The sequence below is a fragment of the Mytilus galloprovincialis genome, chromosome 3 (assembly GCF_965363235.1).
Source record: "Mytilus galloprovincialis chromosome 3, xbMytGall1.hap1.1, whole genome shotgun sequence".
Classification (NCBI taxonomy): Eukaryota; Metazoa; Mollusca; class Bivalvia; order Mytilida; family Mytilidae; genus Mytilus; species Mytilus galloprovincialis.
Window position 1 is genome coordinate 81,750,225 of NC_134840.1, and position 13,328 is coordinate 81,763,552.

Genomic DNA, 13,328 nt, shown 5'->3' on the forward strand with positions numbered 1-13,328 from the left:
CACTGCCCAAATATTGCACAGGTCGGATTTGACCATGCTGAAACCACAAAACGAAAATAAGAACAAACAAAAATCTTATTTAGCTACACGACGATGCGTATCAGTGTGGTTATGTATTACTATCTGACGATTAAAGAACTTTTTTGCAGTTACAGTTTAAAAAAGTTGAATTTTCAAATATGCCGATTCATTGTATCTCTCCTTTTAAGCCGTTTCCCGACAAAGGTTCTTTCTAATATACCTGTTAAAAAAACTTTTTAAAATATATTTAAAAAAAAAACTGGTTACTAGCAACTTGAAGAAGTATTTATGTTTATGTCTTCGATATAGGATAATGTAAAGAGGGGAGGGGTGTAGTAATGCCTCAAGTTGTACCGTCAGTCGTCAAACGGTATTTTTCGGCTATCATTAGCGTCAAATTGGTTTATCATGGTTTTACCGTGAATCGTCAAAATATCCATATCGTGATTCGTCAGACTCAGGTCTCAAATTATAGTTAGCGTCATTTTTGGAAACAATTTTAAGTTATGCGTCAAAAATCAGTCGAATTTTTTATTGTCTATAAAAGAAAGTGTACATTTTACCGTCATGACCAACTATTACCGCTATATTTATTTACGTCATTTGGCAAGAACTTTTCATGCCGTTAATTCGCCATGAAGGTATCATGGCCCATTATTTGGACATAACTACCCTCATGTAGGATATGTATATACGTAGGCATTGTCCCTGTTGAGTGAATGGGTGAAAATGTTTGATGGTAAACTGCACTGAAACTGAGACTACTAGAAAATCGGGAAATGAAAATCTTATAAGTTTTTCATCCTCCATTCAGTCGTCAATTGAGATTTTAAAGTAGCTACGGAAAATATAAAATTAAATCAATTCTAATAGACCCTGCAGAATGACGATCATGAAAATACATGAAATAGTGCATGGATACAGGCACTGGTAAATGACGTCACACGGGCGTGCGTAGTTGATAATATCCTGGATATATCCCGGTGAAAGACATGTATTCCATTTTCAGTCAAAAAAGGTCTTTTAAAAACATATGGGATTAATATAAATGATTTCGTTTATTTGTTTCAGTTGAATGTTTTTATATATTTTACCCACAACAAAGTCATGACATCAGCAATATTGCGATTGCATTCGCAGATAGAGAACCGGTAAAAACACCGGCGTAATAAATTAAAAAATACTCTTGAGACGTGCCCTCGTAACAATAGAATTATCTCCCCTTAGTTCACTGCACTCGCACTGTCGTACCCACAATGCCATATATAGCGTAACTGACGACCATGAAGTAATGATCCCTTGTAGCGATATGTAATGATGCTGAATGGCAGCCGGTCAGTGGATAGAACGGGGTATATACTTTGTAAAATTATACAAATACGTCACAACATAAAAAAAAAATGTAATACTATGGCGATTTAAAATTAACACGGATTATGCATTTCATAAAATTTACATGTTTCTCGTCTGCTAACGATTTTCATCATATTTTTCACAACACGATTCGTTCAGCATTGTGAAGCTCATGATATGTAATATATTGTTTCTATGGATTTTATTTTAATGCATGTTTATACATCAGCATTTTGTTTCTTCAAAGGTAGGAAAGTGATAACTATTATTTATTTGTAAGATTTTTTTTATCCTAATCCTACAGGCACCAGCAGTGTAATCATTGATTGATCACTGATCAAATGAGATGCTGATGAAAAGCTGTTGGCATTGACTGATTCTACTCAAAGTCATGCTTATGATTGACCAATAATAAAATTGTAGTAATTTATAGATTGAACAGGATAAAATTGCATTGACATTCAAAATATGTGTTGAGGATTATCTTTCCTTTTTACCAGTTTAACAAATTGAAAGTAAACACTTGAGTTTAAAAAAACAATTATTTTAACCGCAGATGGAAGCAGGAAGATAAAATATCAGATCTGATAATGTGACAGTTCAAACAAAGCATGTGATATCTACATTTTTATAGGTAAATTATTTTTTGATGACTTTCTTGTAAATTGAATGTAACTTAATTTCAAATTTTTCATGGAGGTGGACCTACAAATATGTACTTTTTGTAAGTTCTTACTTGAAATTACATTTGGAATATAACCAATTTTGGTAAGTGACTTCAGATGTTTCTGTTGTGAGGATCTAAAATATGAGTATTGAAATGACTTCAATGTGCCTGCAATGGCAAACAGTTTTTTTTCTAGTAATTAAGTCTAAGCTACTCATAGACGTCAAGTTGAATCGACAGTGTTTACGAATAACTTTTCAAATTTGCTGCTTTGGTGGTGCTTACCCTTTATACCTATTTATTTGTTTTCAAAGTAAAATAATGCTCTGACAGCAAAAACATTATAGCCTAATTGTCACAGGCCCAACATTAAATAAAATTGAGAATGGAAATGGGGAATGTGAGTAAGACCAAAAAGAAGAAAACAAAACCTTTTTGTAAAGATTTAATTGGTATAGCAAAAATTCTTACAGGCCAAATACATGTAGCGATTATACAAGCCTGTCCTGGTTAGCCTGTTACTATTACTAAGGATTGAGAGTATTTTCTGTGTGTTCTCATTGAAATTGAGCTTAGTTCTAATAACATATTTTAATGCATACTTGGTATAAAAATATTTACATTTTATTACAATACTAAAATTTGTCTCATTTGTCCATGTTTGTCAATAATTTATAAATACATTTAGGTTAATCAAGTTGTGACTGTGTTATATTACAACTTATATTGACCAATATACTTATTGATGCAATATTACCAACTCATCTCTTTAATATTAGACACCAAAATTAATACAATGCCTTTGGTCTTCATTATGTTCTTAGTGTTTTTAATTTTCTTTAACAACCTCAAAACTTGTACTAAGGTTCTCACAAGCATAGGTGCTTCAGGACAGGATCCTGTTATGAGCCCCGATAGTCCCTCCCCCTTATTATCATAAATCTCAGATTTTTTAATATATATCACTTATTTGTACCATATACTAGTATACCATAATTTTACTCTAAATATGCATGTTTACTATCAACGTGAATCTCAGATTCGACTTTCACTCTATTGTCGAGATTCACGTTGATAGTAAACATGCATATTTAGAGTAAAAATATGGTATATAATACTAGTATATATATGGTACAAATAAGTGACATATTAAAAAATCTGAGATTAATGATAATATGGGGGAGGGACTATGGAGGGCTTATAACAGGATCCTGTCCTCAAGCACCTATGCTCACAAGCACATGAAGTATATTGACTGTTCCAAAAATAAATACAACGTACATTGTACGTACATGTATTATAATTGAGGATGTTTTTTTTGTCGAAATTTGATGTTCATCTTGCTCAAAAATCCATTCATTATTTTTTCACCAAGGCCATTTAGAATTAATTATATGGGTGACCCAGGATCTGTTATTCTGTAAACATTTAATTTTCACCCCTTTTTTCTCTATTCTTCAAAAAATTGACACTTTTTTTCTCTAATCTTCATTTTTTTTTGCCCATTATTCTCTAATCTTCATTTTTTAAGGGTATTATTCTTTGATCATTTAACCCCATCCAAACCCTCTTTCCTCCATTATGACACCTTTTGACGCCACCCCCATTACTCAATAATGACGCCTGTGTAGTACCTCAGTTGAAACGCTTTGACTACAAAGTATCTGCATCAGACTTAATAAAATTTGTATGGAAAATGAAAAAGATACTGATAAGAATATCCGACTAAAATTTATTTGATGGAATATTTGTTTTTTGCAATGCATTAATTAATTTCAAAATTTTGTTGAAAAATTCTATGCGAATGAAGCATGCAAACGAAAATTTCAACGGAGGAAAGGGTTAAGTTAAAACTTACTGATCCTAGAATTTTTTTTTGCATTTATTTGATTTATATCAAAAATTATTTTGACTTGTTTTGATTTCATTTTGGCTCTAAAATTTAACAAATGTGATCAAACACTTCTGTTAAGTGTTTTACAATGTACCTGACATTTGGACCAGTTACGTGTACATGTGAATGTCATGTGTAGTGGTCAACATGGTAATTATTTACTAGTAGAGCTTATTCCTAATATTAATGTAACTTTGTACATGTTTGTATATAAACATCTTTTTTATAATTACTGGTTAATTTTTCTTCAGAAGGCTGTTCATTATATAATGTTTCATTACAGCCAACAATAAACAAAAGAAAATCTGTCCTTATGCAGTACATGCACAAATGTAGTACAAGTCTTGAGCCTGTGGTTCAGTGGTTTATGTTGGTTCATGTTTGTCATATTTGTTTTTCGCATATTGTTTTGTTCTAAATTAGGCCACAATTTTTCTCAATTAAAATAAAGTCTTTCATATTTTTCATGTCGGGGTCTTTTATACAAATGTAGCTCTCTATGGTATGTTTCCTCATTGTTGAAGGCTGTATATGGATAAAACTTGACATAAAAAATATTTTATTTTGCCATGGCTCATCTAAGATTTTAATTTATCAACAAATACAATTTTGGAATAAACACACCAGTGTAAAGAAAAATACACCAGGACATTTTATATATAGAGAATATCATATGGCTTTTTCAATATTGCATCCATATCAACCCGAGACACCAATATAATCCCAAGAGCTCTGCTCGAGGGATTATATTGGTTGAGGGTTGATACAGTGTATGATATTGAAAAAGCCATACCATATACACTTTATTATATACATATACCTCACGTAGATGTTTTTTTATGTGACATGACGTCATACAGATAAGGAGGTTTGAAATGATGTCATACAGATTATAGGTTTGACATGAAGTCATACAGATTAGGGATTTGATAAAGCCTTTGCAACAGTGACTGCAATCGATGACGTGACGTCATACAGATTAATGGTGTGATAAAGCTTTTGCAACCGTGCTTATATTGAAATCATCACGGGTGGCTGATACAGCATGCTTGCCAATGATTGTATTACACATACAATTTATCTGTATTTACTACTAAGTATATATAATAAATATTCATCATTCTAAATTTGATGTATTCAAAAAGACAAGAGTTTTTATTGAAGCATAATATTTAAGAATTTGCACAAATTCTGCTCTAGATCTTAGACTGGAGTCAGTCAACTATGAAAATTTTTATATAACTATTTTACTTTTTTTTTTTTAAATTTAAGAGATCAGAGATCATCATTTTTATTATAATTATTTTTTTAAAAATTGCTGTAAAAAACTGTTTAGGATAACTGAGTAGACTAGCAGGCCAGGGGTAAAACTCATTAGGAGAGAAATTGAAATGTATTTAATTATTCTCAGCTAAATTTGAATTTGAATACATGAATAGTTCAGACCTGTGAAAAACACATCCTTGTTAATTCTTTTCTTATATGTCATACATGTACATGTGTCACTGTACTGTATTGCACCTATGTTTTTCTTCTTCCAAACAAATTCTATTCTTTCGTCATACATGTGCATATGTCACTGTACTGTATTGCACCTATGTTTTTCTTCTTCCAAACAAATTCTATTCTTTCGTCATACAATATGCTCAGTATAGTATTGCACCTATATATCTTTTTATCTTCTAAAACAGTCGTCATACTTGTTTGTGATGTCATAAACTGCATATAAGCATTGATAAGTCATACAATATATACATATCAACACAACAGATAAAGATCCTTTAAATAGTAAACCGTGTAAATTGATCTTGATTAGATATAGTTCATGGGTGCTACAACATAATGGTTCCAGTTGGTGGTCTAAGCCTTATCACTAAAGCTAATCAATAACAAAAAATAGAAGGCAGACAAAAATCATTAAAGGCTATACCCATCAGATAGATATTAGATTTGTGATGTATTTATATTGGGTTAAACACTAAGTATTTTATACAAAGATCCAAATAAGGATCAGCTTACCGCATTTAAAGGTACACCATTATTTATATAGCTGAATGGTCAACATAAAACAGTGAAATAAATGTAGGTTATTGTAAAAGTCAACTGTTATATTGACTTCTTCATAACGTCTAGTAAACATTCGTGGGAGAAGTGTTTCTTCAATAGAAATAGCTGTTTAATAGACGTATTCTCGTTTAAGTCTTTAATTTTTAACAAATGTTGATGTGTTTTCAATGTATTGAATTCTTCATTACAGGAGCTACATGACAGATTGTTGCAGATTGTAAAGAAAAAATATCAAAATGAAGAGGCTCCACTTAAAAATGACCAAAGAAGCTAAAATGGCATCAATACTTTTAGGAGTATTCTGTATTATAGAATATCTTCCGGTAACTTCAGCTACTAATATAACAACCACAACAGAAGTGTGTTCCAGAAATTCTACACCCTGTCAGGATGGGACTTTATTCAAAGCCTGGTCACCAATTCATAATCTCAGCGTAGGGGATCAGGTGGCAAGGGCTATCGTATACTTTGTTTCTATGATTTATTTGTTTCTTGGTGTGTCAATCGTAGCTGATCGCTTTATGGCTGCTATTGAGGTAATTACTTCAAAAGAAAAAGAAATCGTTGTTAAACGTTCTGATGGAACTTCAACTACAGTTAATGTTCGTGTCTGGAATGAAACAGTTTCAAATCTGACCTTAATGGCTTTGGGATCTTCAGCTCCTGAAATTCTTTTATCTGTTATTGAAATTTGTTTGAAAAACAATTTTATGGCGGGAGAGTTAGGCCCAAGTACAATTGTAGGTAGTGCTGCTTTTAATTTGTTTGTTATTATTGCAATATGTGTGTATTGTATTCCAAATGGAGAGTCCCGCACTATAAAACATTTACGAGTGTTTCTCCTGACAGCAACATGGAGTATATTTGCTTATTTATGGTTGTATTTTATTCTTGTGGTGATATCACCTGGAGTCATACAAATATGGGAAGCTATTTTAACTCTTGCGTTTTTTCCGATAACAGTTTTGACTGCTTATATTGCTGACAAAAAATTATTCCCTTACCGATTTCTAACAAAGCGGTATAGGTCCGGTAAACATAAACCTGTTATGATTAGTAGTGAAGGTGACGGCCATGAAATGCAAGGTGGAAAGATGAATAATGTTGACGAGATTGTTTTCAAAGGTTTGGATGGTAGTGAGTCCGATATGAAAGAAATCAAAGAATTTGAACAGCATAGAAAAGATTATATGGATATAATCAGAGAACTTCGTAAAAAGCATCCTAATGCTGATATGAAACAACTAGAAGAAATGGCGGAATTAGAAGCTATTAATAGAGGTCCAAAAAGTCGGGCTTTTTATAGAATTCAGGCCACACGAAAACTTACAGGAGGAGGTAATGTCATTAAAAAAGCAAAAATAGAAAGACGAGCCAGTGTAGAAGATGTGAAAGTGGAAATTGCCGACGACAATATCACGAGGGTATTCTTTGATCCTGGACATTATACAGTGATGGAAAATGTAGGGTCTTTTGCTCTAACCGTGACAAGAGCTGGTGGGGATCTAAACAAAACACTCTATGTAGACTTCAAAACTGAAGACGGAACAGCCAATGCTGGTTCTGACTACGAACATTCTGAAGGAACCATTGTGTTTTATCCTCTAGAAACTCATAAACAATGTGAAGTCACCATTATAGATGATGAGCTTTTTGAAGAAGACGAACACTTCTATGTTCGTTTGAGTAATCTTAGATTAGGGGATTCCCAAGGAATGTTTGAAAGCGGACAAAATACCAACGAGGCTAAGCTTGGGACCCCGCATGTTGCAACAGTGATGATTTTAGATGATGATCATCCAGGAATCTTCCATTTTGAAGAAAAAGAAATGTCAGTCCCAGAAGCAATTGGAGAAATGGAAGTTAAAGTTACAAGATCATCTGGTGCTAGAGGCATGGTGAAGATTCCATACCACACAATAGATGCATCTGCCAAATGTGGAAAAGACTTTGAGTTGGTTGAACATGAGATTGTTTTTGAAAATAATGAGACTGAGTGAGTATTAACTTTAACTTATATGCTTCATTTTTTCTGCTCAAATATAACTTTGAACATGATTCTGACTACAGTCTGAATCGAAATCAAACTTTTTTTCTTTTTTTCAAGGAATAATAAATACATGTACATCTGTATTGCTTTGACAACAAAATCATTACATATTGCCAAAATAATTTCAATAGCAAAGAAAGAAAAAAAAGGGAAAAATACTAGATGCACCACTAACATCGTGCATTCAAAAGAGGGATGAACGATACCAGAGGGACAGTCAAACTCATAGATTGAAAATAAAATGACAATAATGTCTTCTGTACTATTATTTTCGTGTCTGTGTCTTTTTATTTTTAGCCATGGCGTTCAATTGAATACTATTATTTTCGTGTCTGTTTGTCTTTTTATTTTTAGCCATGACGTTGAATTGAACGCCATGGCTAAAAATAAAAAGATAAACAGAAACGAAAGTAATAGTACAGAAGACACAACATAGAAAACTAAAGACTAAGCAACACAAACCCCGCCAGTGTAACAATGCACCAGATACATACATTCAAAAAGGCTACACTCTTCACAATAGCCTTTTGAACCTAAAGGCCAAAAGCTGAATTTTAAGAAAATGTAAGTGAGATTAAAATGTATATTGGCCTGTGGAGATGATTTTTACAGGTTGTACATTAGTTTAACAAGCCTGAGCTGGTGGGCCAGTGGTTGACTGCCAAGATTAATGACAGAACAAATTCTTAACTGGTTTTGACTGATTGAATTTTTGCTATGATTGTTTTTCAACAAAAATGCTAAATCTAGTGAATTACTTTTGTGAAACTCTAAGGGTATGGTTAAACACAATTTTTCATCACTTTGACTGTCAATGCATGAAATAAAATCAAAAATATATATTATAAAATGTAACAGGAGGAAAACCCATTGATTCCAACCTGCCTGCTTGAACCATCTGTGTTTATACTAGAGATGTACTTGACTGGGCAAATTATATGATATATATTACTACTATATCGTGTACAAGTTTGAATGATTTGAACTCCATAAATTATTCTGATTGGCTGACAACAATCATATGGATGGCTTTATATTTAACTATATGAAACCATCCATGTGATGGTACGTATACATGTACATGTAGTAACGTTACAACATACACAACTACATGTGATCTCAATGAACATTATATTACAACAATGTGCAGACCACATGCATTATATTATATTAAGGGTTGTGAAAGTGTTGAACATCTTAAGTATTTCTGCATTTTCATACAAAATGTATTTTGTTCAACGGTTTAACACCCACATAAACCCTACACAAAGAAGCATTCAATTCTTAAATTAAGATTTCAAGGCGTATATACATTGTAAACAACTTCTGTCAGTGTTGTCCTTAATTCATCCATTTGTATACAATATTGATTTTCCATTTATTATAAGAGGAATAGAGTAAATAAATATAATTGCTGATATTCTAGCTCCAATATCCAAGTACAGTATTTTAGTTTTCTATAGACTCGTGTAAACAACTTAAACTAATTTATTTCATTGACCAAATTAAGTAAGCATGCAATTATTGTGTCAATATTAAAAAATATATATTGAAAGATCCTGTATCAGTGTTGAAGTTCTGTTCAATTAATGATTCAATCTGATAATTTTTATGCTTTTTTCTTAAATTTTGCTTTGATGTTTTTTAGTGAAAATTTTCGATATACTACTCAATTAACATGGATTTGCTCAGTTGAGTAGATAGAGAAATTAGAGTTTAGAGAATGTACATGTATCTTCAAAAATGTAATATCATTGATGTCATGAGCCTACGTCATTGAAATTGCTTAGGAAAGGATTGATAATCTGGTCATCAATGGTCTGTCAGACTAGGTTCTTTAGTAGCTACATGTACATCTCATCTCAGAGCTGTGGCCCTTCAGGTCATAGAATAAAAACACCTTTTTTGGAGGAAGATTTAAATGAAATAAAATTTTTGGAGTTAAACAGTCAGGTAAAGTACAGGCCTATGCATTTGCCCACATTTGTAAGTAGCCCGCAAATTGGTCAGTCAACTTTCGATATATATATACATTGGAAGGATGCATTGTATCCTTGCAGGCCTCTTTCACACGAAAACAGTGAACTGAAACAGCTTACTTGTAATTTAATCATTAATGGCTGGCACACAACACAAGTACTGCACCGCCTTTATACAGAATAGAATTTGTTCTCTCATCTGGAAGTACTTAAATAACACTACATCTGGTTAATATTAGTAATTGCCTGTGTGAAGCTTTTTTTGGATCATGTTGATTTTTTTTTTGCAGTGATTTTTTTCTGGAAAATGTGTCCATTTACGTCAAGCTGTAATACATACCCATTATAAAAATCTATTAATGGTTCGCTTCAGTTTTTTTGTTTTGATTCTTGCCTTTCCCAACCAATTTACTCATAACAAGTAGCAAGTGTTTAATATTTATAAACCTGTCTTCACACTTAAAAGCTTTGCATGAATTTTTTATTAATTGTTGCAGTTTGATGGGTTTGAAATGAAGTTATTACATGTGTAAACTGGAATTGATTGAACTGTTGAAATTCATTCAGCATGGCAATTGGCCAAATATTTTGATCAGTCCTGACACCTTTTATTAGAGTTAAGTATCGATTGTCTCTGTATTGTTCTGCAAGATCAATTATAGCCCTCTTATGAGAGCTGAGAATATGAACAATCATTGAAGAGAAAACAGTGATCTATCGAGGCTAGACATTCCACCTTGAACCATTAATATATATCAAAACTGGTTCTTTGAAAGCTGAGTATGAAAGCTACACTGTATCTAATATAATTTTATGACATTATCATTTTAAGTACTGGACATTCCACCTTGAACCATTAATATCAAACCTGATTCTATGAAAGCTATTTCATAATTATATGGCATTATGGTCATTTTAATAAGTGCTGGACATTCCGCCTTGAACCATTAATATCATAACTGATTCTATGAAGGCTATCTCATAATTATATGGCATTATCATTTTAATAAGTGCTGGACATCATATATCTATTATATATAATATGTGGAGTCTTCAGTTGACCCAAAGGCCACTTGGACAGAAATGATAAACGATTGAGACTTCCAATATGAAATTATAGATCACATTTGACTGATCCAATAACTCATAAGTTTCTATGGTCACCGATTGGTGTCTAATTGTTTGTTTGAGTTCTGAAGAATTGGTCTTTTCATGTATGTATTTGACTAGTCTGGAAGGCATACTCTTGCTTTTGACCTTGTAGTTAGTATCAGATAATATTGTATTAGTGTTTACCATTATTATTTAAAGCAATATTCAACAATGAATATTGTTCTGACTACTCAGAATAACTTATTGCAGCTGAGCTTGCAAAAAATATTTTCTCTGTGTGATTTTCAATTTTAAATGGTAATGTTTATAAATTTAAGATTTTCAAAATGTAATCTGACTGAGCATGTCCAAGTTGTGAAAATATTAAGATATGAAATAATTTCAACAGTGGTTCAAAAAAATCAACTGGATCATACTCTTGGGATGCATTTTTGTTTGTACACATGATTTGGACAACATAGAAACTTTTCCTGGTGATCGATTGGTCCAGTAATGCATATCACTTTACCAGGACCAAATCAATTCTAACGGACTAAATATCCAATGCCAGGGGACCTTTAATAGGAATGACTGGTATCAATATACATGTATATAGAGATATAAAATTCTATATACATGTCAAACAAACTTTTGATTTTTTGAAAGCCTGTTACTTGTATTAATAGGCATTTTATAGTTCTTGCATGTATTTTATTATTGCAAAATGTCCTGGCATTGATTCAGATTGAAAATATACATTGAAATAGACTTGATGTTTTGGTTTTCATGGATGTATGACTCAACATGCTGAAATTGATGGCAAAACATTATATGATAACTATACTATTGAGATCTTCCAAATGACAAAAATCCATTACATGAATCGAGCTTTGAAGAGTAGACAGTAGGGTTTCCGAATCTTTTTCGCATTAAATACATCTTAAAAGGCTTCTAAACTCTTACAAGAATCGTTTATTTTAAACAACTGAAGGATCAGGTTCTGTTTTCTGTAGGTTTCTTTCCACTATCCCATTTACTGGCTTTCTCACCAACTAAGTACAACTAAAGTACAAATTAAATTCTTATTGCATAATGGTGATGCAGCCATCATGCTCAGCTGGTTGGTAATTCTGTTCCTCCTTTAAATCTTGTTTGTTTCATGTTACATCAACAAAATGCAAGAACTTCCTGCGGTGTCTGGACAAATTAAAATTACAACAAGATTACACACTGAGATGTTGAAAAAATTAGTAGAGGTCTGGCTAATGAAACAAGACTCATAAGACGTGTAAGACATTTACTTCATATTGCACTTGTCCTTTTATTAGTCTTGTTTTAATTTTCATTGTATGTGTATATAATTTTTTGGGGCCCTTTAAAGCTTGCTGTACGGTGTGAGCCAAGGCTCTTCGTTGACTACTGTACCTTGACCTACATTGTATAATGGTTTACTTTCATAAACTGTGACTTGGATGGAGAGTTTTCTCATTGGCACTCATACTACATCTTCCTATATCTATATAATTTTTTATATGAAAAAAATACGCAATTTCAGACAAATTAATTTCCTAGTTTGTATGTATTTTACTGTCAATCAGAGTCCTATATGAATAGCTGGTTCAAAGAGGCCTGCCTAAATTACATAGTTGTTCAACTTATTGGCAGTTTAGGATACTGTCTGTCACACTTTTAGTCAGACAAATTGCTAAAGGCTGACTAAATCATTCAGTCAGAATGAACAAGATGTCAGAGGGTCAGACTGATTTCAAGAATTTCAGGAATTTTTTTATGTCTTTTTTTTTCTGATATAATGTAAAACCATGAACTGAGAAAAAAACGAAAAACCAATTCTACATGATTGATAGGCAGATTCTAGTTGAATTCTTTTCAAAAATTATGTCTGTAGGAATTTCGAAGTTTGAGAATGTATGGAGAATATTTAAACAAATAGAAAAGAGTTAAGTCACAAAAATTGAAATCTCTTAATTATTTCTACTGTTATTTTCAAATTAGAAGTGGTGCAAATGTTTTTAAAGAAAAACTGAATCCAACTAGGTCAAATTGTATGTTTCAAAAATGAATTAGGTTTACTTATAATAAGAACCTATACCTATGGACAATTTCATATTATTGTAAAATAAATTTCACAGAATTAACCAGACAGTTTTACCTTAAACAATTTTAAACATAAACAGATTATATTTT

General features: G+C 32.1%; 1 protein-coding gene across 7 annotated transcripts in view; it reads left to right on the forward strand.

Annotated features, from left to right (window-relative positions):
• The first annotated feature begins 1,266 nt into the window (after positions 1 to 1,266).
• Positions 1,267 to 13,328, forward strand: part of LOC143069116 (sodium/calcium exchanger 3-like) — a 51,638-nt gene continuing 39,576 nt past the window's right edge. For 3 of the 7 annotated variants that reach the window (XM_076243583.1, XM_076243589.1, XM_076243590.1), the window contains exons 1-2: positions 1,267 to 1,373; positions 6,193 to 7,998. In XM_076243583.1, coding sequence (XP_076099698.1) covers positions 6,239 to 7,998 — 1,760 coding nt within the window. In that variant the 5' untranslated portion in view covers positions 1,267 to 1,373; positions 6,193 to 6,238. Of the gene's footprint in view, positions 1,374 to 1,423; positions 1,622 to 1,930; positions 2,009 to 2,120; positions 2,143 to 5,942; positions 5,966 to 6,192; positions 7,999 to 13,328 lie in introns of those variants that run through there. The other 4 variants (XM_076243584.1, XM_076243586.1, XM_076243588.1 and 1 more) reach the window with 4 other exon arrangements.